At 37.2% G+C, this 25,801-nt stretch overlaps 1 protein-coding gene across 5 annotated transcripts in view; it reads left to right on the top strand.

Annotated features, from left to right (window-relative positions):
* The window catches only part of LOC135216328 (rootletin-like), a 413,187-nt gene that overhangs the window by 30,441 nt on the left and 356,945 nt on the right, over positions 1-25,801 (top strand). For 4 of the 5 annotated variants that reach the window (XR_010314855.1, XM_064251512.1, XM_064251514.1 and 1 more), the window contains exon 1: positions 9,498-9,636. The exons of the other annotated variant lie outside the window; for it this stretch is intronic. Coding sequence is in view for 3 of the 4 variants with exons in the window: in XM_064251512.1 (XP_064107582.1) it covers positions 9,583-9,636 (54 nt within the window). In the remaining variant the exon portion in view is untranslated. Of the gene's footprint in view, positions 1-9,497; positions 9,637-25,801 lie in introns of those variants that run through there. 5 annotated transcript variants of the gene reach the window in all.

Here is a 25,801-nt window from a genome sequence, read left to right as displayed (position 1 = left end):
GTCTTCCACTAAGCAATCATTTCTTGACAGAGCCATTTAAACATAAATATGCCAAACGGCTCCCTAAGGTTGTTATGCTTTAATGAAGCTGTAATGAATACACAGCAAATGAGAACATTTATTTACCCTATTCTTAAATTAAAAATTTAATAAATCCACCTTGATACCTGCTTATTAAAAAAATTCTTAATCAAGAGTAAAACAACATGAGTAAACATGACAGAGCAAATTATGTTTCCAAAGTTCACAACAGAAACTAACCCAGCTTCTAACACAATCAAAAAACTATTACCACTCTATTTTACATTCCATAAAATACTAGTGTCAAGGGCTATGATGCAATACCACGTCTTGTACTGGGAACTATCCTGATAAAAACTATAAACTGGATAACTACAGCAAATCATATACAACCAACTCACAACTTGGATTACTCAGACGCAACAATAAAACACACCTAGGCATAGTCTCTCTGACAATCAATCAAAATTAATAAAACTGGTCCCTATATTTATACCCTTTCATTCACGTCTCACAACACCAGGGGGTTCCCCTATATTTATTACCCTTTCATTCACATCTCACAACACACAAAATCCGAGTTTTATGGAGGAATCAGTCACTTAGAACACTTTCCATTCTTACATGAACTTCAGAGTGTAATGTGACTTCTTGATTGGAAACATGATTAGCTCTCATGATTACTTGCAAAATAAACTACAATTCAATACCAAATGTTTATTGTAAAAAAAAAAAAAAAACCAAAAAAAATGACCATGGGAAACAATATTTAACATACCTTCTCAACTCTCTCAAATTATATGATCGCATCTGAAAAGATAAAAGTCCAATTACTTTTCTCACAAGTGAAATAAAATCATAGCTATGTTAAAATATATTTTCCAAACCCACTTTAAATGTTTCCTTAACATGAAAAAACAATACTTTTTCACACACACACAGAAAAAAAACCAAACCTGACAGAGTAGTCCATAAAAATTGAAGTAGGAAAAAAAGGAAATAAAAAAATTCTGAAAGAAAGGGAGCAGACCATCCAAATTGAAGTGAATGAAGTTGTGAAAATTAATCAATTGCCAACAAAGCCGGAAACTCCATTCTATAATGAAACAAAAATATAATTTTCATGATAAAATTAAATTCTATCGCATACTTACCAAACAATTATACAGCTGTAGGGAACCTACAGCTGTATAACTGTTCGATAAGACACTGAAATAAAAGAACAAGTTTAAAGACACTTGTCCTAACACAAAATACATTGTAAATAAATAAATAAAGATTAGTTTGCTCTTAATGGACAAATTACAAGAGATCTCATTATTTCTTTTTTAAATAAATAAAACCCATCTCAGCAAACAAAAAAGCTGGACTTAATCGCATACCTAACATGAATACAGTATTCATAAAAAAAAAATAATAATAATAATAATTATAAGAAAAAAGTCCTACCAATACAGTACTTGCTGTGCTGAATACTGTAATAATTACTTCTATACATCCAGTAATACTCAAATCGACTACAAACCTCCAGTAATTTCTCTTACCTCTTGTTCAATGTACATCTTCCAAAATTTTCCAGTTGTTGGGCAAGTAGTCACTAAACGTTCAAATATGGGCCGAGCAGTTTTCCACAAGATCTGTTTTGTGCATCTCTGATAATCAAACTCCATGCTTCCATGTCATGAGAATTCGTCTCCGTTGTCGACCAGGACCCGGCGCAACTTCTCCGTGCCAAAATTCCTGAAAACCAAGGGGTAGCACTTACTTCCAGCTTTGGAAATATCAATACAAAAATACATGTAAAGTATTCAATATGATAAGAGATCTGCTGTAGGCAGTGGACCTCTGTATTCGCGGATTTCTCTCAGGAACATTTCTCCCCTATTATTCGCAGAAACTTCGCCTATTCGTGGTATTTTTCTATGAGAAATATCCAGAAATTCCGTTTTTGTTTTATTGTTTTTTTTTTTTATCAATTTCATCATAAAATGCACTTTATGTGATAAAACAATTAAAAAACCAAGTTTAATCATTTTTAGTGGGTTTTTCTTTTTTTGAGTTTAACCAACAGAATTGGCTGGTTTTCAGCATTTTTATAGGGGTTCCAAATATTCCTGGATTCCACTATTCCGGGGGGGGGGGGGGTGGGGGGGGGGGGGGGGGGGGGGGGGGGGGTGGGGGGGGGGGGGTGGGAGGGGGGGGGGGGGGGGGTTGGGGGGGGGGGGGGGGGGGGGGGGGGGGGGGGGGGGGGGGGTGGGGGGGGGGGGGGGGGGGGGGGGGGGGGGGGGGGGGGGGTGGGGGGGGGGGGGGGGGCGGGGGGGGGGGGGGGGGGGGGGGGGGCGTGAGAGTTGGCAAAATGGCAAAATTGAAACTTTTTAAAGCACTCCCAATAGAAGTCTTGTAAATGCTTCCAATCAGATTTTCAGCTGAACAAGTTTATTCACCACCTTATTACAATAAAAATACGTAATGTATCAAATAGTCATTTAGACAGCTTCATGACAAAGGAACACACTGTGCATTCCAACTGAATGCATTGGATTTAGGAGAAACAGCAGCTCTGATCATATATACCTTGTTACCTGGGGCCTAATAACATATTTTTACAACTTGTACAACCCTCTCTATGCGTCAGACTGAAAGCGAGTTTTACTCTGCTTGCTGTAAACCTATCTCATTCACCATACCCCTCTAGTTCTTACGACCTGGGAGTGATCCCAGTCAGAAAACTTTGTTTCAAGCAGATCTAATTATTAATCTTTGGAGAGGGCCGCACAAAGAGTTGGGTAATCCTACAGTTTTAGGAGTCCAAATTCACTGCGTTATATAAAGTCCAGTTGAGCACACAGATTTATCAATATTTACTAAATCAAAGAAAACAATGAAAAAATGAGTAAATCAAAGTAAACAATGAAAAATTAGCAGTTTGCCTGCTTACAAAAAAGCAGAGATTGTATAAAAACAGAGGGACTATAAAAAAAAAAAAAAAAAAAAAAAAAAACTTATGGGATACAGACTCCTAAAATGAAGAAATTGTTTATCTCTGCTTCTGTGAGCACATAAATTTTTTTTTTTTTTTTTTTTAGCAAATGAACTTGGTTTTTCAGATCTGCAAAGAAAGAAAAATATTTTATATAAGAAAGACACTTGAAACACACACAAGGGAACAGTGAATTTTATATTACGCTAGTCCTAACTGACATTCTCCTAGCTATCATTACAAATGCAGTACTAAAGAAGAAACCTACCAAGATAATCAGAAATGACCATCTTTTATTTATATTTTTACTTTCATCCCTGAGGGAGGCTCAAAGGGACGCAACGTTTAATAAGCTGTACCAGCCCCTTGGGAATGGGTTAAAATGTATGTTAAATACATAGTGGTAAATTTCTCATTATGGCTGTAAGGTTCTAGAATTATCTTATCTCTACTACTATATCTTATACACCCTTTTCTATATTGTTTAGCCTATAAATCATATCAATAAACTATATCTGTGAATGTGTTATTTGTAGTGTGATCAAATACATCGGCTGAATAAACTGTCAAGCTTGATAATGGGGTCGTGCGACCATTATGGACCTGGAATAAAGCCATCAACAAGTAACAATTAGAATAACGCTTTTGATTATACTTGAGCCGTTTTCTTAGTAATGGTAGATCTTAGGTAATAACTCTGTGTCAGGGTATTTCTTTGAAAATTACAGTTTCCTGTAGTATTTGGGTTGCTTATCAAGAATTTACCATTATTGTTGGGGGGTTGATTGTAATTAAATCCCAGGGGCTAGTACTAAACACGGTGAAAAACATTTGAAGCCCCAATCCCTAGTGGGTATCATTACTGCAAGAACGTTCCTTGCAGTCCGTACAGTTGATTGCCTAGAATTACCTTAGCATTTAACCATATTCAAAGCTTTTGTTTATGAAGCCCATTTTACACAAGACAGGCAAGTACCAACCATAGGGGTGCCGCAGTCAACTTCAAGCGTTTTATAACTTTTATTATGCACTAGCCTTAAGTGTAAAAGAAGGCCTGCAAAGGAGCTGCAAATGTTAGCCTAGGCCTATTCCAGGGGTTCAAATTGTAGTATATAGAAATTAGACCAAGGGCAATTCTAAACAATAAACTTCACACAGACTGCATCGAATGTTCCGCGAATACGACAGCCACTAGGCATCGGCACGCCCCATGTATTTCGCCGTGTTTAGTACTAGGCCTTGGGGGTAATTATGGTGACTCCCAAAAAGTAACAGTAGCTAATTCTTAATAAACAACCAAATACTAGCCTATAAGAAACTGTACTACCTAATTTCCAAAGAAATACCCGACGCAGTGCTATATTACCTAGATCTACCCGCTGCAAATGTTGAGCCTAGGCCTGTTCCATGGATTAGGGGATATAGAAATTAGACCAAGGGCCAAGAACTGAGGCCTACGAGATCATTCAGTGGAAAACCTCAAAGCAGTTACAGTATGAATAAATTGTTAGAGAGGGTGGAAAGCGAAATGAAAAAGAATATGAACAGGGGGAATACAGTAAAAGGAATGGAAGGGGTCACAGATAGCTAGGGGCTAAAGGGACGTTGCAAAGAACCTCAAATTAATGGCTACAGTGCGTCGCATGTGGTGCACTGACGGCAAGCAGCCGTCTTGGCCGAGGCCTAGGTAGGTAGGTAATGTCAATATGATGCTCCGAATCGACCTAGAGGACGCCTGCCTCATACCCTGACCAGGAGGGGGTTCCCACTCCCTCAAAACAGAAATCTACCCCAAAAACCCCAGATAAATAAAAACACCTTAGGTAAGATACAATAGGTAATGGCATAAGGTCCGAAGTAAACCTACGCTGCCGTAAAACCTTGGCCAAATTATCGTTACATTTAACCTGTTGACTATAAATTTAAATACTAATTAATTATTGATTGATTCATGATGTTAATTTGACCCTCATCGATTAAAATAAATAAGTTTATGGTAAATAGATTTAGAAAAAAATTAAAAAATAAAAGAAATGGCAGGCAGACGGCCGCAGTCATCCAACGCCGCCGTCAACAGGCATCCCAAAAATTCCTTCTCTTTTTCTCAAAAGAGCCGCACAAACGTCGCCTCCACTTGGAATCGTATCTATTTACCGGAGTTTCTTCCATTTTGAGTTATTTTTTCTATATATAATCCTCGATGTCTGGTGAAATTGGTGTGGCGTGGCTTTCGCACAGACAAACCAAACAATAACGACGTCGACCGACCGGACGACAGAGATAGACGTCCCTCCTCTCTGTTACTGGACTATCGTACGTCTCTCGTGAGGAGTCTTGTACTTCGAAGGGATCACGTGAATAAAGGGTCATTTTTTTTTATATTTCAAACGGCTTTCACACAAATGAATGGTCTTGTTTTCTTTTCTAATTGTTTTCTTATGGTTCTTTTTTCAGTTTGGTTATACGATTTAGGTTAATTTTGTGGCGTTTGCGGTGAACTAGACGATTGAGGTATCGTACTCCTAAAAAGGAGTGCTTGTTGTATCTGTAAAGTTGATCATACAATGACGGCTGTTGCTTTTCTATGGCTGTTTCATGGTCTGGTTTCAGTGTGTTTATAAGATTATGTTAATCTAGTTAATAATATTATAATTTTCGGGTGTTTTGCGGTGAACGAGACGATCGAGGTATCTCCCAAACAAAGGTGCTTGTTGCAGGTACAATACATCTAAGTTGATCACACAATGATGGTCTGTTTTCTTTTCTATGGATGTTTTAGGGTCTGTTTCAGTGTGGTTATAGCAATTAGGTTAATCACGTCAGTTACTATTATAAGTTTCAGGTGTTTCTGATTTTAAAATGTATCGAGTTTATCCTAGTCTTTCATACGTTCGACGCATATCGCAACTTAGGGGTTGGTGTTTGTTGTCCTCTGTTAGGTTTGCATGTCTGAAAATAATGATGATGATAATAACAATTTACGGGCTGCTGAAGAGCATTTTAAGAGGCCCGTGCCATCAGATGGCTGGTTTATTTTAGATGTCAAAAACGATATTTACTGCTACATTCATTCCATTAACTATTAAATCTGGAATCAGCCCTTCTGCAGAAAACGTTACATTGCGAATTCCAGCAGAGACCACAAATACTCAGCAGGATCAGTATAGCCATTCCTCCAGAAACTCCATAGTACTATCTATGTCACTGCGACAAAGGCTCTCAGTCGACGGATGAGGAATCCTATGCGTACAGTCCTCTTTTGTTAGAAATGAGGATTTTCCTCCTAAGGGCTGGACAAGAATAGCTTCTGGATACCATCTTCATTCCTACTAAGGATAACAGTCGACCGAGTCCTTTGATTCTAAAGGGCAGGGTTATTATTAGGATACTCCTCGATTCATCTCATACGACAAAGGGTCTTCCACAAGACTAGGACTAGCTGATCATTTTACTCAGTTGCAAAGTTGCTCTGCCACTACCCATCCACCTCCACCCCACAGGCTGTCGTGTGTGTGTGTGTGTGTGTGTGTGTGTGTGTGTGTGTGTGTGTGTGTGTGTGTGTGTGTGTGTGTGTGTGTGTGTGTGTGTGTGTGTGTGTGTGTGTGTGTGTGTGTGTGTGTGTGTGTGGGAGTGTGTGTGTTCCTTCGAGATAGGAGCTTGAAAAAAAAAAAGTTTAGAGACTGTAAGAACACAGCTGACAAATTTAGTTAGATTAACGAAATTCGATGTGAATGAGTAAATAAGCAAAACAGGAAAATCAGTTACGTAGGTAATAATCGAGTAACAAAGTGAATAAGAGAAGACGAGGGGTGGGGGGAAATGAAGAGGGCGAAGCAAAAAAAGCTAAAGTATGAATTAGAAGACAGTGAATGAAGTCATTATTCTTTTAGCAGGTCAAGTGGGACATTAAACGGAGGAGAACATTTGAAGGTCACAGGGACTGAAGTTTGACGTCACAGCAAGATCAGCTATACACATTGTTCTAAACAGAATTAAATAAAAAGGGTTAACCATTAAATAATCAGTTAATTCTGCCAAGTATAAACATCTTTTCTCATTTATTGTACATAAATAAAGATCTATTATGCTTTTATTAAGAACTCATCAGTTATCCTTTATCAGTTTTTTTTTTTTGTTTTTTTTTTTTTACAGTTTCATTTTCTAATCAATCTAACGATACAATCGAACATAAGAGTAGTACGTAGTAGGTACTACGTGCTAGGTAAATGAGAGTCCATAAAATTCAGTACAATGGATCAGGCTATAATTCCTTTAAATCGCATTCAGACAAGTAATATCTCCATCAAATTGCAGTTAAATGACTATTAAGCTAGACAATTCTTCAGATTTTTAATCGGAAAGCAACAAGTCTGGAAATCAGTTTGGATTTTTACAGCACGAGACAGAGCTTCACATATTACATTAGTCTATGTTATAATAAATGAAAGAAAACAAAATTTATGAGGGAACTAATTTAAAAGGATTGCTTCTACGTTTTCAGTTGCTTTGAACACAGTATATCTTATTTATCGGATTATCCTTCAAGTTTTGAAACTCATAATATGCTTATAGTCTTTACAAAGACTTTAAAAAGTATAAAAAAACGAAATGTATGAGATGGGTTTATCGTAAAGGCGATTAATTCATGTGAAAAAGGTCGGGGGGAATTAGGAAGAACGGAAAATTTGAGATAAATAAAACTATTGAGTTTTTATACAAACACAAATTAGAATTCATGCAGATTAGCAAAATGACTTATGATAATTTTCACTTGAATATAATCACTCCAGCAGTTGCTGAAACATGGTGAAATGATTCTGATACCCACAAGATTGCTGAAATTATTCTTCCTCTGTCTCCAGCGCAAGATTTCTTCCACTTAGCGCTAGACAATGAGATTAGTAGTTATTATGGAGGACGCCATATGATTTTAAGATTGAATCTGCATTATTGTTGTACATATGACGGATGAGTAAGCAGTTAAAACTATGTCCACGAACAAGGAAGGCTTTAATCATAATTTATCTACAGTCATTCATCATCACTCAAGTGTAGAAACAGACTTTAGCTTTATAAACAAACATCATCAAGTATCATACTTCAGCTGAACATTTTGACATTTACATATAAATATATATAATATATATATATATATATATATATATAATTATATATATATATATATATATATATATATAAAGGCATTTTGTTTGTCATGAGTTTTCTAACATGTTTAAGGCGGTAATTTATTTTTCTTTCAAATCTCAGACATTCATTATATATATATATATATATAACCTTCTTTCCTGACTTTCACCATAAGATATGATACTAATCTTGTATATAAAAACATAAGCCACCAACAGTGCTACCATCTCTTGCTTGAAAGCATTTGCACTGAGCAATACCAATCGATCTGCATAAAGTTACACGAGTTAGTTTTCATACAGAGATACTTATCTGGTCATAACCTAAAAACTTAATAGTCGCAATCTATAGCAGCATATATCTAAAAATAAAAGGCTGATATAGTAAAAATATGTTCTACTATATTTTGCCGTAGCCAACATATTCTCAAAAGGTGAAATTTTGGAGAAATATAGATTTAATTGAGTACCATGCCAAGTTATACAAGAAAACACTATACTGGCTATGAAAGAGAAATAGGTATAGATAAAAATGTTGCAAAATATTTGTAAATATTGTTTATTGTTGCAATTTTGTCTCATTACAGTGCATTGCATATCTCAAAGAGATAACAATATGAGGACTTTAGGCGGCTGTGAAGACGGCCGCAATTAAGCCACCCTGTAATTACCTTTGTCAGTCAGGACATTATTTTTGTAATGTTCTTATTGGAGAAAAATACAGAACGGATACTGCACTAATCAAGAGGAACGCCCCCAGATATCCAACCAACCAGTAGTTGTGTGAATTTCCTAGATATGGAACAAATCAGCCACAATAAGAATCCGATGATTATAGTGATATTTTATCAGAGTCGGGGATGAGTTCAGAGAAGTAGTCTACATATGATCGTGGGAGAGGACGCTGGCAACAGGGAGCACGAAAAAAGAAAGAAGACGTAGACGAAACAACAAACCCAAATAAGAGAACTACCTAGTACATACCAACGGGAATATTATAATCCCAAAGACCCAGAGGACCACAAAAATATGGTGTGTCTGTGTGTAAACATTCCTTTTTAGGACTGTGGTACGTAACTGTAGAACCCATTATCCCGAAAACAAAGCCAAAGGCATGAATACGATACAGCACAAAGTCGCTCCATTATTTATGACCACCCATTGACCGACGTGAGCAGTTCACGTTCGTTGCTTACATATGTCACGTGCGTCTAATGAATTAGGCACGTACACAATTTGTGTTTACTTATTTTACGTGAACGGAATGTAAAATACGTGTCTGCATGCAGAAATAATAAGTAATTAGTGTAATGTGAAAGTTTACACAAGTTTTTCATTAAACAGTTCACAAATAACGGAACTCGTGAGTCACGACGATCGACATATTTGTGTAGAAAACGTTAGTGTTATAATGTAAGTGGCGGCAAGACAGATATGAAGAATTACTTGGAATGCCTCTGGACGAGCTTTCTTTACGACGTCTCCATGGTGAGTTTGCCCCTTCAATTGCCTTCCATCGAGTCTTAATATTGTTTTGAATGAAGCGGTTTTGGTAATTGCTTAAGTGAAGAGAAATTAAAACTCCGAGAAACGCGTAACAAGTGGCTACAAAGTTTGTTTATGTCGTCAGCTGGGGTGCGTTCAGTTGATGTGTAGTGCCGTCAGATAATGATATTGTAGGTGAAACGCTTTATCATTTTAGTCATATGGTTGACATAGCTGTTTTGAGCTTTGTATAGTTGTGCTTGGAATGTAATTTCATTTTATTTTTCTTCTTTGCTTATTTATAGGAATTTTCGGTCTCGTAAGCGTTGAACGTTACGATTAAAAGTTTTAAGAGGCTCTTTTACGTCAGTGGGCGTGGTGATTGAACGGAACTGTTCAACTCACATTTTCGGTTTCCGCGGTTGTTTTTGAATGAGGAATGTGGATATGAATATGGGCTTGCGTTTGCCTTTATTGTCATATATTCATATTCTTTTATTTTTAAGATATACCGTGGATCATTTTAGGAATGAAGAAAAGGAGGCAATGAACTTGGAATGACTCGGAATACTTAAAATTGAATGGTGGTTGTTAGGCTATGCAAGCTGCCGAGTTCATGCCACAAGTAACCGAGGTGAAACAAACTTTTAGAGTATATTATTATGGACAAACGATGATTTAAGAATATCCTATGTTCAGATTTTGATTTCAGAATTTTAAATAAGATTTGTAACGTTAATTTAGGGGTAATTTCTTTAGGAGTGATGTACAAATGATTAAGAAAGCTGAAAGTGCAGGTTCAAGGTCTTGCACCACATTTGGCTCAGACATTAAAGTTTTATGGCTATTTTAACCCTAAGATCAGGGCAGGAAGGTTAAGTTCTGTTAGGACCCAAGCTATAGCATATCCAATTAAAGGGTTTTTTTTTTCTTTGTTTGGCATGAACCTGTGTCCGTTGTTCTCAACTGCGTAAGCTCTACAACCCCAGTATAAAAATTGTAAACAGGAGCTTCCTGTCTAGAGCATATAGTCTGTCGACATAATTTTAAACTAAATAAGAAACGTAGGCCTATCCTAGAGGGTTCTCTATATTGCACTCAAAATGATTTAGTTTTCATTGGTCATCAGATAGGTGAAAAATAGCCTAGAGTATAGGTTTCAGCTATCCATGTCAGGGCTGTTTTTTGTTATAGCCTATTAACTGTTGCATAGTCCAGTTTAAGGAGTGAAAAAGTAGGTTATGAAATTGGTTTGGAGGTTTGTATTGAAATGGGACAATCTAGTCTTCCTTCTGTAATGTACTATTCCCTGTGACAGTATCACCTGTTGCTCAGAAACACAAAAAAATGTTCTTGAATGTGGCACAAACTTCAAATTTATTATAAGTTGTATTCCATATTGTTTTGTGTTTAATTTAGAATTTCAAGAGATGCATTAAAGTAAAGTTGGAGGAAACAGATAGAACTATTGAAATACAGTTAAATAGTACCACAGAATGAGTGAACTTGACATTAGTAAAATCTGTACTGGAGTTATAGATGGAGTTCAGCTGTGCTAAAACTTAGAATAATGGCCATACTTGAAATGGTTTAAAAACTGTTACAAGAATTTGATTTATTGCAGTCTTTTCTCAGTTTTAAGGACATACCAGAGAAAATAACAGAATTCACTCCTGTTGTCTTGATGCTTTTCATATTTATCCATCTAAGTTTTCTAATTTTTTTAAATTTAATTTGTTTTTATTGCATAAATATTATATAATCATATGAATTGTTTATGTTCTTGACATTGGTTTGTGTTGCGACCGACGTGATATATTTGTACTCTTGGGTCTGAATAGGCATTTGGTTGGTGGTTTTTCTGTCAGCTGTGATTGCTATAGCTGAAGTTGGTTGGTGACTGGCAAAAAATATTGAAGCACATTGGTGGATGCAGCTCCCCTTAAGAGTTTTCTTATTATTTGTTTGCTATGTTTATGCCGTGATGCATTTTTCAAGTTTGAAAACTGTTGGAACACCTACAGAGATAGGGTTCTGGAACTGAGACTGGTACAGTAGTATATTGTTAAATGGAAAGAAACTTAAAGAGTCTTAGAAGGATTCGGACAGTAGTTGAAGTTTTTAAGAAAATCCATCACGCTGTGAATAATTTTTTTTACTGTATCTCCGTTCACATTCTCTTTCCTCCAGGTTACTTACCACCTTTTCCTGTTACACCCTTAAAACCTTATGTTCTCAATTTCAGCACTGATTGAGTTCATTTCATTTAGATACGAGGCTTTGAACTGTGAATATAAGTATGAGAATTAAGAACCCCTCAGCATCTTTGAATATAAGTATGAGAATTAAGGCCCCTCAGCATCTTCCAATGACACCTCTGATTGCATCAAGTTGGGATACAGTGATAACTTACTGTAAACCAAAATTGGTTTCTAGCTGAAAGGCTGTCAATGATGAACATGGCTGAATTTTTCCAGCCCATCAATTGAGTGATCGAAAGCATTTATAATACAGTACTGTATTATGTATAACACTTAAAACAAGGTTATGCTGGTAGAATAATCTTGACTAATGTGGAAAATATTACTCAACATGTTAGACTTTTATAATTGTTGCCCTTGATGATATTATAATAACTGGCACCTATTCATTAAAACTGATCATGTTTCAATGAACTAAGTGCTAGATTTGATGATAAGTGGTGTAGATGAAAATGGTGAATTATTCAAGGTCAAGTAGTTCTCAGTGGAATGCTTTAGCCACCATGTTCTACTTGACAGTGGTTTATTATACAGTGGATCTGAACTAAGTAGACTATAGCTGGCATTGTACATTTTACACGTGAATGGGAATAAAGACTTATCAAGTTGGTTTCAACTTTGATACACAAATTCTGCATAGTGATTATTAGGAATGAGAAAGATTCCATGCTTCCTGTAGACAGAAAATTGAGTCATGAGAACTGTGCTCAAAGTAGTAGGTAGTTTTGTGGTACAAAAGGGAAAGGTAGACAGTTTTGTGTTAAAGTTTGTTAGTCCAAGATGGTTGTAGTTGAGGCAAGGAGGGCCAAATTTATTATTTTGAAAAGTGCGGTGTAAGGGGTTCTCTAGGTATATGTCATAGACTATCAGCACAGTCTCAAAAGCTTCAGAGGGGATGACTTGCAAAAAGAGGTCAAAGCATCACCCTGAAAAGTGTTAATGGAAACTGGCAATGGATGCTTAACCTATTAGCGATCTGTAGGTAATGCATGGAAGTACTCATTAATTAAAAGGAGGCTTAGTTTGCAGTAGTGAGTTTGACAGTGAAATATATTTCACCAGTTGTAAGAGAAACAAAGTAACTCTGTGGCTGCAGGTGTTCAGATGGGCACTATCTATAGTGTTAGACTTATGTAAAACTGCCTTCTGTGATCAGCATTTCAGCTTGTTTGTGACCCCCAGGATGTTTTAATTTGATTCAAGCATATAAAACTATATCAGAAGAAACTTTTATCTTAAGTGCATTTCAAGTTTTCCTGCCTGTTTTTTGCAGCTAAATGAGAAATACTTCTAACACAAGGTTTGGGTATTTGTTATGGTAGGTTAGTCCAGTCATATTCAATGACTTTTTAAAATTATCTAATAATCTAAAAGTAAATTATTGGAACTGTGTTAGATATAGGATATTTGATGGTTATTACTGCAGTCTACATCTTTTGCTTGTTAATTACGGCAAGTCCTTTTGTAGAGTGACGTTCACATTAATTGCTAAAAGGATGTTGTGGACGGTAGCAAAATGCCTATAGTGAAAGTCCTATGTTAGGCTACATAGAACTAGCCTAACCATGCAGTTTCTGGAGCATATCACATGAACAAATACTTACAAAATCAATAATATATACAGTATACACAGAGGGTGAACAGGACATTACTGCAGTATAAAGTTAAATGAAAGCAATTTTCATTTTGAATAAATCCATAAATATTGCAAATTAATGACCAATATGTCTCATTCTAGACCTACTTCACAATAGACTACTCAAGTCACTTAGTACTCACAATTGTATGTACCATATCACAACACACAGGTGATTCAAATGTACTTGTATTTATGTATGCCTTAGGTCAGGGAGAGTTAATATTAACTTGGTGCTCTGGATAAACTAAAGTTAAAAAAGACAAAAAATGTATGCCTTGTACTGCCCGTTGTATAAGCTGATGAATGCTATGTATATGTAGCAGCATAATAAAAAAAATGCTCAAGAGACCTAAGGATAATAGAAAACTTTAATAAAATGCATCAGCACTGTGTGCTAGTAAATTATGCCAGGCTAACTTTTCTCATTCTATACTGCATCCATTGTGTTTCTTGTTTCCAACAAAAATCCACTAGACTGTGAATATTGATTAAACATAAGTGTATATTGTCAGTTTTGGAATATATATGCTATATATATAGTACTGTACTATACATACATAGTAAAAACAATAAAATTTAGTATGCAACAAGTTTTATACCAGACTAAATAGCTTTACCAGAGAGTGTCCAGAGTTAAATTTCACTAAATTTCATGAGTAAAAGAATAATACAGTACAGTACTATGGCTATTTTTTACACACATCTCTCATTCTCTCATATGCCTTACAGTACATTGCCAGAGCAGTGGATGAGGCATTACACTCTTACATAGGGACTGAAGATGAGATAGCTTCTGTGGTTATATGTAGCCTAAGGAATCGGCCAGTGATTCCACAAAGTCAGATGTAAAGCACAAGGGGTGTGGTATTGAAACGAAACAGCTGACTGACAGACCGTGTACTGGCTTGTGGTTCTGATGCAGGAAAGTGGACTGGTGGATGCTGTGGGGTACCAACCTTGAATGAATCATTGAGCCTTCTATAACAGAAGGACCTTTGTTGCTGTGTTTGTTGATATCAGTTTCTGACTACACAAAGTGAGGACAAAGTCCTTGTTATCAATCCAGTCTCTGTCATACTTTGGATGGTTTGTTAGGCTGACTTAATGAGGAGATAAGTTATTTTGGCCCTAAAGAAAATAGAGGCATCTTCCAGGTCATTGTCGTGGTCACCGTTGGCAGCAGTGGAGTTCTCAGTGTTGAATGTGGTCTCAAGAATGTTGTTTTGATAAATATTGTTTCTATACTACTGGAAATTCGTTTGCAGTCTCTTTTGGTATTCATCCTCTATTAACCATGCTCCGGGTAAAGAGCAGAGATCCATTCAAAGCAAGAACACAGTTGTAGGTCACCAACCTGAGGGAATAGTTTCTCGTTTTATGCAGAGAGCGCTCTCTACAAAAATCCACGTCCTTCATTGAGCGCCTCAGTGGCGTGGTTGGTTTGGTGTTGCTTCTCACCTCGGTGGTCGCGGGGTTCGATTCTTGGCCATTCCATTGAGGAGTGAGGGATGTATATTTCTGGTGATAGAAGTTCACTCTCGACGTGGTTCAAAAGTCAACGTAAAGCCGTTGGTCCCGTTGCTGAATAACCACTGGTTCCATGCAACATAAAAACACCATACAAACAAACAAAACATACAAAACCATCACTTTATCCAGTAATTGCTGTTGGTAATATTCTTTTCTGGCACAGTGATGGCTTGCTTCACTGGGTGACAGACAACAGTCGTTGTAAGTCTAACAACCAAAAATGTTAAAAAAACATCTGTTACACCTGTTCTGAGCAACAGACTTTTTCTTTACAAGATGGACAGACACATTGTCAAGTAGGAGAGCCTCAACTGACTCCAAGGAACACCAGACTGCGCTCTTTGAGGATGACCTCCTTGCAGAAGTGAATGTAAAACTAATCTTGTAGTGATATTGGCTGTGAACCAAGATTTTAAAAGAATGGTACCAAATCCTCATCCAGCATCCCACAGATGATGTGGCAACTTTGCAAGTGTCCATCCACCACCGCAGGTTCATCCTGTGTGTTCCTATACTCGGTTTTTTTCCATCTGTCCATTCCGCACTGTGGTGTTTGCATATGGTAACACTGCGTCGGGCTTTAGATAGTTACATTCAACTTACATTCAACAATAGCACAATATCCTATTTCGAATATTAACGGTGTCATTCGCATACAGGTAAATATTATTAAAACACTTTTCAGTTGCAAATGTACACCCAGATATCCTTTTATTTATCTAAAACTTACACATAGTGTAACTATTTAAAGCCCGGGACGCAGTGTTACCATACAAAAACACCACAGGCGGATGGACAGATGGAAAAAACAGAGTATAAGGAGATTGCACAACTCACAGCTCTGACAAACAATGCTTGTTAAGCTTTCAACCTGATCATTTTTCGACATGTCAGACAAGGTATTAACAGACAGGAATGGTAAAATAACCTAAGTCAGTGTGTTTCGTATATGAGATCTGATAAGTGAATGTTTTTTTTTTTTTATCTAATCTCAGTACTTATTCCCAAACCCTGTGATACCCCTTGAGTAACCAGGCGGCAAAAGCCTTGAAATTAACAATGCCTTGCGGTTGCCCAAACCTCTTGGCAGTCAACTTCATTTTGGCTCCCTGAATGTATGCTAACATTCGTCATCAAACCTTGGAGAATTGTTTGCCCATCCTTTAAATGGCATATGTATGTAGTGCACATTATTGTAGTTAAATGTACAGCGTACAGAATAAACAATTGAAAGGTACTGTAATTATTTTAAGGTCACGTACAAGATGGCTGCTGAGATAGGTAAGCAATGATGAGAGAAATGATACCATTACATTATAATCAGAAGATAAACCCTGTTTATATGGAACAAGCCCATCAGAGGGGCCATTGACGTGAAATTCTGAAGCCTCCAAAGAATATTGTGTTTATTTACAATTATTATTATTATATTCAGAAATGAACCCTATTCATGTGGAACAAAACCTATAGCGGCCATTGATAGGAAATTCTGAAGTTACCAAAGAATGTGTGTCATTTGAAACAATTGACGTGAAATTCTGAAGCCTTCAAAGAATGTTGTGTTTATTTACATTATTATTATATTCAGAAGAGAACCCTATTCATGTGGAACAAACCTATAGCGGCCATTGATAGGAAATTGTGAAGCTTCCAAAGAATGTGTGTCATTTGAAACACTTCTAATTATTCAGAAGATGAACCCTATTCTGGGAACAAGCACACCAAGGGGACCATTGCCCTGAATGAGAGCTTCCAAAGAATGTGATGGTCATTTGCCAAGACATTGCAGAAGTTAACAGGAGACTGTTCCACAGTCATTGGTCTCCAAGCTGTGCATTACGTACCTAGATGTTAGTTGACTGTTGTAGGTAGCAGTCAGGAGAGGGAAAGAGAGAAGAGGAGGGAAAAATACAAGTCTTCATTGATATGTCAAAGTGGATGCCGTGAAGATAGGCTAGCCTCAACAAGGTAATTTACAAAACAGGGGGCTCACTGTAGGCATTACTTAAGGTTCTTCGCAGCGTCCATTCGGCCCCTAGCTGCAACCCCTTTCATTCCTTTTACTGTACCTCCGTTCATATTCTCTTCCATCTTATTTTCCACCCTCTTCTAACTGCTTTGAGGTTTTCCTCCTATTACACCTTTCAAACCTTTTACTCTCAATTTCCGTTTCAGCGCTGAAAAACCTTATAGGTCCCAGTGCTTGGCCTTTGGGATGGATTATAAATTGAAATAATAATAATGATAAACTTTCCTGTTTATCAGTTGCGACAACGATTTCGTCATGGAGGTCGCGTTCATTCACGTATTTATCGATCGCAAACTGCGATGCTGAACTGTCACGATGCTCCAGCCTATAATATAGTCAAGTTTTCCTCGTGAGCGTGGCAGCCAGGTTGTTGGTTGCCATGGCAACCGTTGCCATGGCTACGGAGAATGCACGCGCCCCATCTCTTGCGAAATCTTCACCCCCCGTGACACCCCGCCGCCCGTGTGCCGTTCGCTCGGCTCACGAGGGCGTGACTCATCTCCCTTCGTGTCTGACACTTTCGACTCTGACACTTCGAGTCTTGATACTTTGATTCTGACACTTCTAGTCTTGACACTTTTAAGTCTGACGCTTCAAGTGTGACACTTCGAGTGTGACACTTCGAGTCTTGACTCTTCGAGTATGACACTTCTAGTCTTGACACTTCGAATCTGATACCTCGAGTCTGTCACTTTTATCACCTAGTCTGCCAGATCACAAAAAGAGTACATTCTCTTTGTAAACCATTTCATTGACCTTACTCTAGTCTAAGACCTTTTTAGGTCACCAAAAAAGTAGATTTCGGTTTCTAAGGCCCTTTCATTGACCTTGTTCGTGTCATAAGATCTTCTTAGGTCACTAAAAAAGTATAATAATCTTAGACTTGTTTTTTTTTTTCTTAATGACTTTCCGGGTAGTTATGGGACAATAGCGTCGATGCAGACCCAGATCTGATGGTTAATTCAGGCAGCGCCGAAAAGTATACTAGGTTAATTGATCTCTGTCGAACCCCATAGGCCTAAAGGGGGATTTCGAAGTTCGAGGCGGCTGTTAATGACGGCAGTGATGATTTAGTGCAGCTGTTGTATATACAACACGCTTAAATGTATAATTTATTGAAATTCAATGTGTGTGATTACACACACACACACAACATATATATATAGATATATATATATATATATATATATATATCATATATATATATATATATATATATATATATATATATATATTATATATATATATATTATATATATAGATATATATATATAATATATATATATATAGATATATATATATGTATGATTATATATATATATATATTATATATATATATATGTATATATATATATATATATATATATATATATATATATATATATATATATATATATATATATATATCACAGTATTTGTATACAAGAGTTTTATCGTGAAATATGGAATGAAAATGAGATAAATATTTGGCATGATTTCTGAGCGGCTGAAATGACCTGTTAGTTAACTCTCTCTCTCTCTCTCTCTCCCTCTCTCTCTCTCTCTCTCTCTCTCTCTCTCTCTCTCTCTCCCTTGGCAGATATTAGGACGGAAGCCCGACTGAGAGATAATTTTTTCATTGGAAATTTCGTCAGTATAATAGGACTAGTTTTAATCATCAACATTTATTTCTGTTTTTAGCTTCTGAGAGCAAGATCTGTTGCTACGTCTGTGCAGTTATTTGCAGATGTGCGAGACAGAATGTCACTTTCTGTCTGCGCTAAAGGTAATGCAGTATTATAGGCTTTCTGTACATTATTTAGTTACGTTTTATAATCAGAAGGCAGTGAATTATCGTAGGATGTCTGTATAGTAATTGGTGGCCTTTTATTGTTGGAGTGTTGGAATTGCCACCGATGGGTTTAAAATGTTGGAATTGTCACCTTTTGGGGTTTGTAAAATGTTGGAATTGTCACCTTGTGGTCTGTAAAATGTTGGAATTGTCACCTTGTGGTATGTAAAATGTTGGAATTGTCACCTTGTGGTCTGTAAAATGTTGAATTGTCACCTTGTGGCATGAAACATTGGAATTCTGGAAATGTCACCTTGGGGTCTGTAAAATGTTGAAATGTCATCTTGGGGTCTGTACCATGGTGGAATTGTCACCTTGGGGTCTGTGAAATTCTGGAATTTTGGAAAATGTCACCTTGGGGTCTGTAAAATGTTGGAATTGTCACCTTAGGGTCAGTGACATGAAAATGGTAAGATGTTAGAGTGCTGGGTGATTGGGTTGTGGGTCACTATTGTAACTGAAATTTACTTGAGTGTTGATTTTCTGTCACTTCTTTCTGCCGGCACCAATTTTCGAGTGTTTTTTTCGGCGTCAGTGACCCGGTTTGGCGACACGTTGTTGCCAGATGACTCAATCAGTCAGTCAATCCATTCATGACTTGGAATGACTTATGTTCTGCGTGAAGTCATTTGATGTTCAAAAGACGGATTATAGTATTCAGGATCCCACCTTTTGGTAAAATGTATAGAAAGTGAGGATCTCTCGACGGTTGTGGTAGTGTTTAGAAGCAGAATCAACATTGCTTCTGGCAGATTACATCTTACCTTGTGCCAAAAACTTTCTCTGGTGAGTGCAAGCACCCTGTGGTTTTCTGGGACTATGTACAAATGGATATTTATCGCCAAAAATCAGAAGGAAAATAAGTTGTGATGAAAAGGGGGAAATGGATTTATGTACATTGCCTAGTGCATGGTTACAGAGGAAAATGTATAAAGAGTATAACATTCTATCCAGGATGAATTAAAGTGTAGAAATGCAATAATAGCTAGAACATAATATTGATTTGTATAGTGCATTCGGACTAATAATAGGTATATGGTTTCCTGTACAAGGAATGAAAAGTGATCAAATATGAACGTACTAACCATTTGGTAGTCTTTTCTTCACATCACTTCCCCTGTAGTTGGGGTTGCCTGCGACGTCCCATTGGCCCGTAGCTGCGACCCGTTTCATTCCTTTTACTGTAGCGCCGTTCATATTCATTTTCCTCCTGTTACCCCTTTAAAGCCATTTAACTGTCTTGTTACCGTTCCAGCACTGAATGACCTCATAGATGCCAGCGCTTGTCCTTTGGCTTAAATTCTGTGTTCTGTTTTGAAGACTTTTCTTTCTCTCTCTCACCTTCTAATACATGTCGCATGTGAATAATGTCGACTGGACTGGATTTTTTCTATAGATTGGGCTCGAAAAACATGTCTCCCTGTTACCGAGGGGAGGATTATGTATCTACCTGCCTACCACCATTCCTATTTCTGACATTTCTCGTCCCTACGGTCGATATTCCCCATGGCCACGAGCACTCTGGGTTGTCACCCACCCCCTGCCTAGACCACTTCCAAAGTCCACCTGTTTTATATAGCAGGCCAATCCTTTCGAGTGAGTTTTCTTCGGCAAGCTTGTGGTGAGGTGCACGAGTTTCTACCAAGACGGTTTCTCTCTCACTTTGGAAACTACTTCTACTGAGCGATTGGAATCCATTTTGATCACTGGGAAGGAGTATAGCGAATGGTTGCGCAGGTGAGTACCCTAAAAAGTATAGATTGTATGAAAGGATCTCTGGTGTTATATATATATATATATATATATATATATATATATATATATATATATATATATATATATATATTATATATATATATATACTATATATATATATATATATTATATATATATATGATTTAATACCTTGCTTGAGGCAGTGTGCACATTGACAGCTGTAATCGTCTGTGCTTTCATTCGAATAACGTAGATTTCATATATATTTAGTAATTTCTATTTATTTATGTCTTCCTGCATCCATATACCGGAAGATTTCGCGTCACAACGACTGGAGAAAACGCTGACAGTCTCCTTTTGGAAATACGATTTGTCATGGAACTCGTATCGATCGCTGATTGGCCGACTGTGCTTGGCATATTGGTATATATATAGTCGGCGAGCCAGCGTGAATTACTTACGGGTTTTGTTGTTAACGTTTAATGTTCTTGCTTTTATCATCATCCTCATGTAAGTTTTAATTGAAGTTGTGTTTGTTATCTGCGAACATCGCCTGGGAATTTAATCCCTGCTGGACGTGGGACGTTGCCTAAGCACGTGATGATTGCATATCTCCGTGATATCATCTAATATAATGCGGCGGTCCTCAACCCTATAATTTAGGTAAATGTTATGAGGAGGGTTCCTCCTGTGACGTTTGGGTCTCTGCTACAGGCAAGCTTTTAGCTTGATGTACACGAAGGGGAATGACTCCGTATAGGGGGTTAGTGCCGTCAATGCATCTCACGCGGTGCACTGTAGGCGTTACTTAAGTTTCTTTGCGAGTGTCCCCTTCGGCCCCCCAGCTGCAACCCCTCTTTATTCCTTTTACTGTCCCTCTTTTTCATATTCTCTTTCTTCCATCTTGCTATCCACGGATTCCTAATAATTGTTGCATAGTGCAACTGCTTTGAAGTTTTCCTCTTGTTACACCTTTCAAACCTTCTTACTCTCAATTCCCATTTCAGCGCTGAATGACCTCATATGTTCCAGCACCAGGCCTTTGGCCTAAATTCTATTCCGTGAAAGGGAATGCATGCATACATACATAAATACATACATACATACATACACACACCCATACATACATACATATATACATACATATATATATATATATATATATATATATATATATATATATATAAAGAGACTTGGATTCAGTAGTAGCTATGGATTGTTGTATAGAGCTTTCTGAGGATATATAGTAAGAGTGACGTCGTGAAAACAATCGATAAAACCTCGTGTGATGACAGTTAGCCACCAACTATATGCACAGTTCAGTGTCAGGTGTGTTGAATAATTACAGGTATACTAGGATTGACTCTGCGACCCCATGATATCCAGTGGGTTTTATGATTGTCGCGGTCCGTTGGAGGCTAGTGCCGTCAGTGCACCTCATGCGGTGCACTGTGGGCATTACTTGAGGCTCTTTGCAGCTTCCCTTCTCCCTTATAGCTGCAGCCCCTTTCATTCCTTTAACTGTACCTCCTTTCATATTCTCCTTCCATCATATTTTCCACCCTCTTATCATAGTTGATTCATAGTGCAACAACGAGGTCATCCTCTTGTTAACACATTTCAAACCCTTTAATCTCTGAATGACCTCATAGATGCCAGCGCTTGTCATTTGGCCCAAATTCTATATCTTGAACCGAACAAAAACTTCTTTCAGTTTTCTTCTGAAGATTGAAAAGAAACCCACAGAATGACTGTGTATAACGTGTGTACTTATAAGTATTTACATTTTATTTGACTCAACACTCGAGTACTTTCAGGGCCCTATCTTTGGCCCTTTTGAAGAGATGCGTAGGTTATCAGCTTGGGTTAAGGCCCAGCAGTCTTCTGGGCCTTGACCCAAGCTGACAACTACGCATCTTTTGCAAAAGGGCCACAGATAGGGCCCGAAAGTACTCGAGTGTTGAGTCAAATAAAATGTAAATACTTATAAGTACACACGTTATACACATCATTCTGTGGGTTTCTTTTTTCAATTCTATATATTATTACATTCCCACAAGATGAGTAGTTTTTGATGCATGTCAGGGATGGTGACGATTCGTTGCCGTACAATTCTGCGTGAAGAATGTTTTTTATTTTTATTTTTTAAGGTTGGGGGGGGGGGGGGGGGGGATAGACCCCAACCTCCGGAAAGTGGCAGGTCTGTTGTGCAGATATGGAATAAGTCCCACGCTTTCAGGTGAACTGGTATTCTACATTTGATATTGAGTGGCATTGACAAAGGTACACTTCCTACTTAGAGCTCTTTTGTTGTTGTTGTGGCCAAATGAAAATTCTACAGATGTCATTCAGCTCTTGAGGTGAACCCAACTGTCCCCATGGTTTACATTCAAGAGCTGTCAAGGAAAAAGCCACTTACGAATTAGAGTAACGTTGTACATACATGCAAAAGTCAAAACTATCTATTTCCATAAGGCTACGCGGTTGCAGATACAATGTTTTAGCCAAAAATCTGCATATCTATCTTGCGTTTCGCAGGTGTCAAGATTTTGTATGGTTTTTCCTGAGAATCTTTTTATTTATCGTTAAAAACTCGGATGGCGCCACCGTAGATGCCATTTCTACTCATTATGTTTCCCTATAACCTATTCCATTTATCCTTTGACAAGCCAAAGGCAGAATTCAAGATTAGCCATATTTTGGGGACTTAAGCCTGTCTACAGTTTCCAATTTTATAGATTCTATGTCGCTTTAAAGCAGTGTTGCCTATGATTCAATCAAACTGATTTAATCAAGTGATTAAATCATTGATTTTTTCATAAAAAAATAATAATTTTTTTAAATGTTTAAATTTTTGTAATTTGATAGCAAACATATTGAAAAACATATTGTTTGGAGGTTAATAAAAACATTACGCATAAACTGTGCTGCATCTATTTATTTTGATGTAAACAAAATTGCAAGTACATGCTTTAGGCCAGAACTGGAAACCTAAAGATAAAATGAATAGTAATTCTGTCTAAAATACTTTTTGAGAAGAAAAAAGGATTGAAAAAACATACAACAAATAAAAAACCAAATAAATAAAAAGATCAATAAAATAACTTTATTTTTTAATAAAATTTTTAAATAAAAAAAAATAACCAACCTACTTTAAAGGTCGTCTGTGTTCATTTCTCTCATCTATTGTGATTTGTCTTGGTTTTACTTGGTTTTATTATTTTTATTATTATTATTATTATTATTATTATTATTATTATTATTATTATTATTAAAACAAGGAGCCTTATTCTTTTGTGGAAACCAGGTGGATGTGATTATGCTTGAACATTTGTCGAGTTTTAATTTCCTGTAAAAGAAAACGATTGTGATGGCTATCCGTCCACATTTTTTCTGTCCTCCCCCTGACCTTAAGAACCACTGAGCTTGATGTCTGCAAATTGGCATGTGATCATCCACCCTCCGATCATCAAACATACCAAGTTGCAGCCCTCTAGCATCAGTAGTTTATATTTTTATTTAAGGTCAAAGTTAACCATGATCGTGCGTCTGGTATCCCTATAGGTTCCAACAACACAGACCACCACCCCGGGCTGTGGCCGAAATTTTCATGGGGCGCGGCTGAGTTTTCATACAGCATTATACGCTGTACAGAAAAACTGCATTTTTGTGTAGATCCTCTTGATGAAATTCAGTAAATATCGTGCCATTGCTTACTGTATTCCAGGGCCTTTTACTTCAGGTTGAATGTAACAGTGATCGTCAGGTCTGGCTCTGTTCTTCACATATACCTAAATGTATGTATAATTATTATTCATATGTAAGCGAATACCACAGGAAAATGATGGGTAGAGGGTCAGTACCAAGCGCTTTCTTCTGTTTATTTAGGATACCTGAATAGACAGGAGAAAGCGCTTGGTACTTACCGTCTGCCTGTCATTTTCCTGTGGAATTCGCTTGTATAATGAAGTCGCGTGCATCTACTGTGATTTTTAATCATATATATATATATATATATATATATATATAATTATAATTACAGGATTCCATTGTCTTTACGACAGTGGATTGTACATTGATTATTTCATTTCGTCTTGATTTTTTGCTCATACATTGTCTACAGATGAGAGAGAGAGAGAGAGAGAGAGACTGGGTGTGTGTGTGTCTGTGTGTGGGTGGGACGGGAAGAATGCTGCTGGGATCTTCAATGTCAGTTACTATTACGAAATGGTCTGCTATCGATCTGGACGTAGTTTATTAGTAAATCATGCGTTGCAAGGCTAGCATATTCCTGGATGCTTGGGTTTGAGCAGCGCCTAGTTACCGCTATTACTACCCCCGACTATTTTATTAAATAGTAAAATAGTATTACTAGTAGAAACAGTATTATTATCTTGAACAGCAGGTATTGTCTGTCTAGATAGTGATGAAGATAGTATCGTTTTTCAGCGGTACACTGTAGGCATTACTTGAGCTTCTCTGCAGCGTCCCATCGGCGCCCCATAGCTGCAAACAACCCCTTTCATTCGTTTACTGTACCTCCGTTCATATTCTCTTTCATCCATCCTGCTATCCACCTTCTCCTAACATTTATATTCTCGGTTTTTCCCTCGCAGCACTGAATGACCTCGTAGGTCCCAGCGCTTGGCCTTTGGCCTAAATTCTATGATATATTCGTTTCAATTATTGTTGCTTGATAACGTGATGCTGAAGTTGCTTTGTGTCCTGTATACAAACACACGTTGGTAGTTTGTTTGTTTTATTTTATTATTTTGTTTTTGATAGCCCTCAAAAACTGAGCCGGCAAATTGGTTAGTCTCACTAAAACCTGGTATTTCATGACGTTTACTTCTGACTGAACTCAACTCGCAAATATTTCTTACTTCTCTCTCTCTCTCTCTCTCCTCTCTCTCTCTCGTCTCTCTCATCTCTCTCTCTCTCTCCGTTTTAGGTACGTACACAAACTATACGTATACATATAATTGCACTATATATATTATCTATTATATATCATACACACACGTATATGTATATTATATTATATATTCGAGCACAAATTATGTAAAATTAGCGTATTCTTCAGCATCATCACGAGTAAATTTATTTCTGAAAATATACTTTTAAAAAAATATAATTTAATCCAGGCCCCTCTCTTTGCAACC

The sequence above is a fragment of the Macrobrachium nipponense genome, chromosome 6 (assembly GCF_015104395.2).
Source record: "Macrobrachium nipponense isolate FS-2020 chromosome 6, ASM1510439v2, whole genome shotgun sequence".
Lineage (NCBI taxonomy): Eukaryota > Metazoa > Arthropoda > Malacostraca > Decapoda > Palaemonidae > Macrobrachium > Macrobrachium nipponense.
Note: the sequence above shows the minus strand (reverse complement) of the source record. Positions and strands in the feature narration are given on the sequence as shown.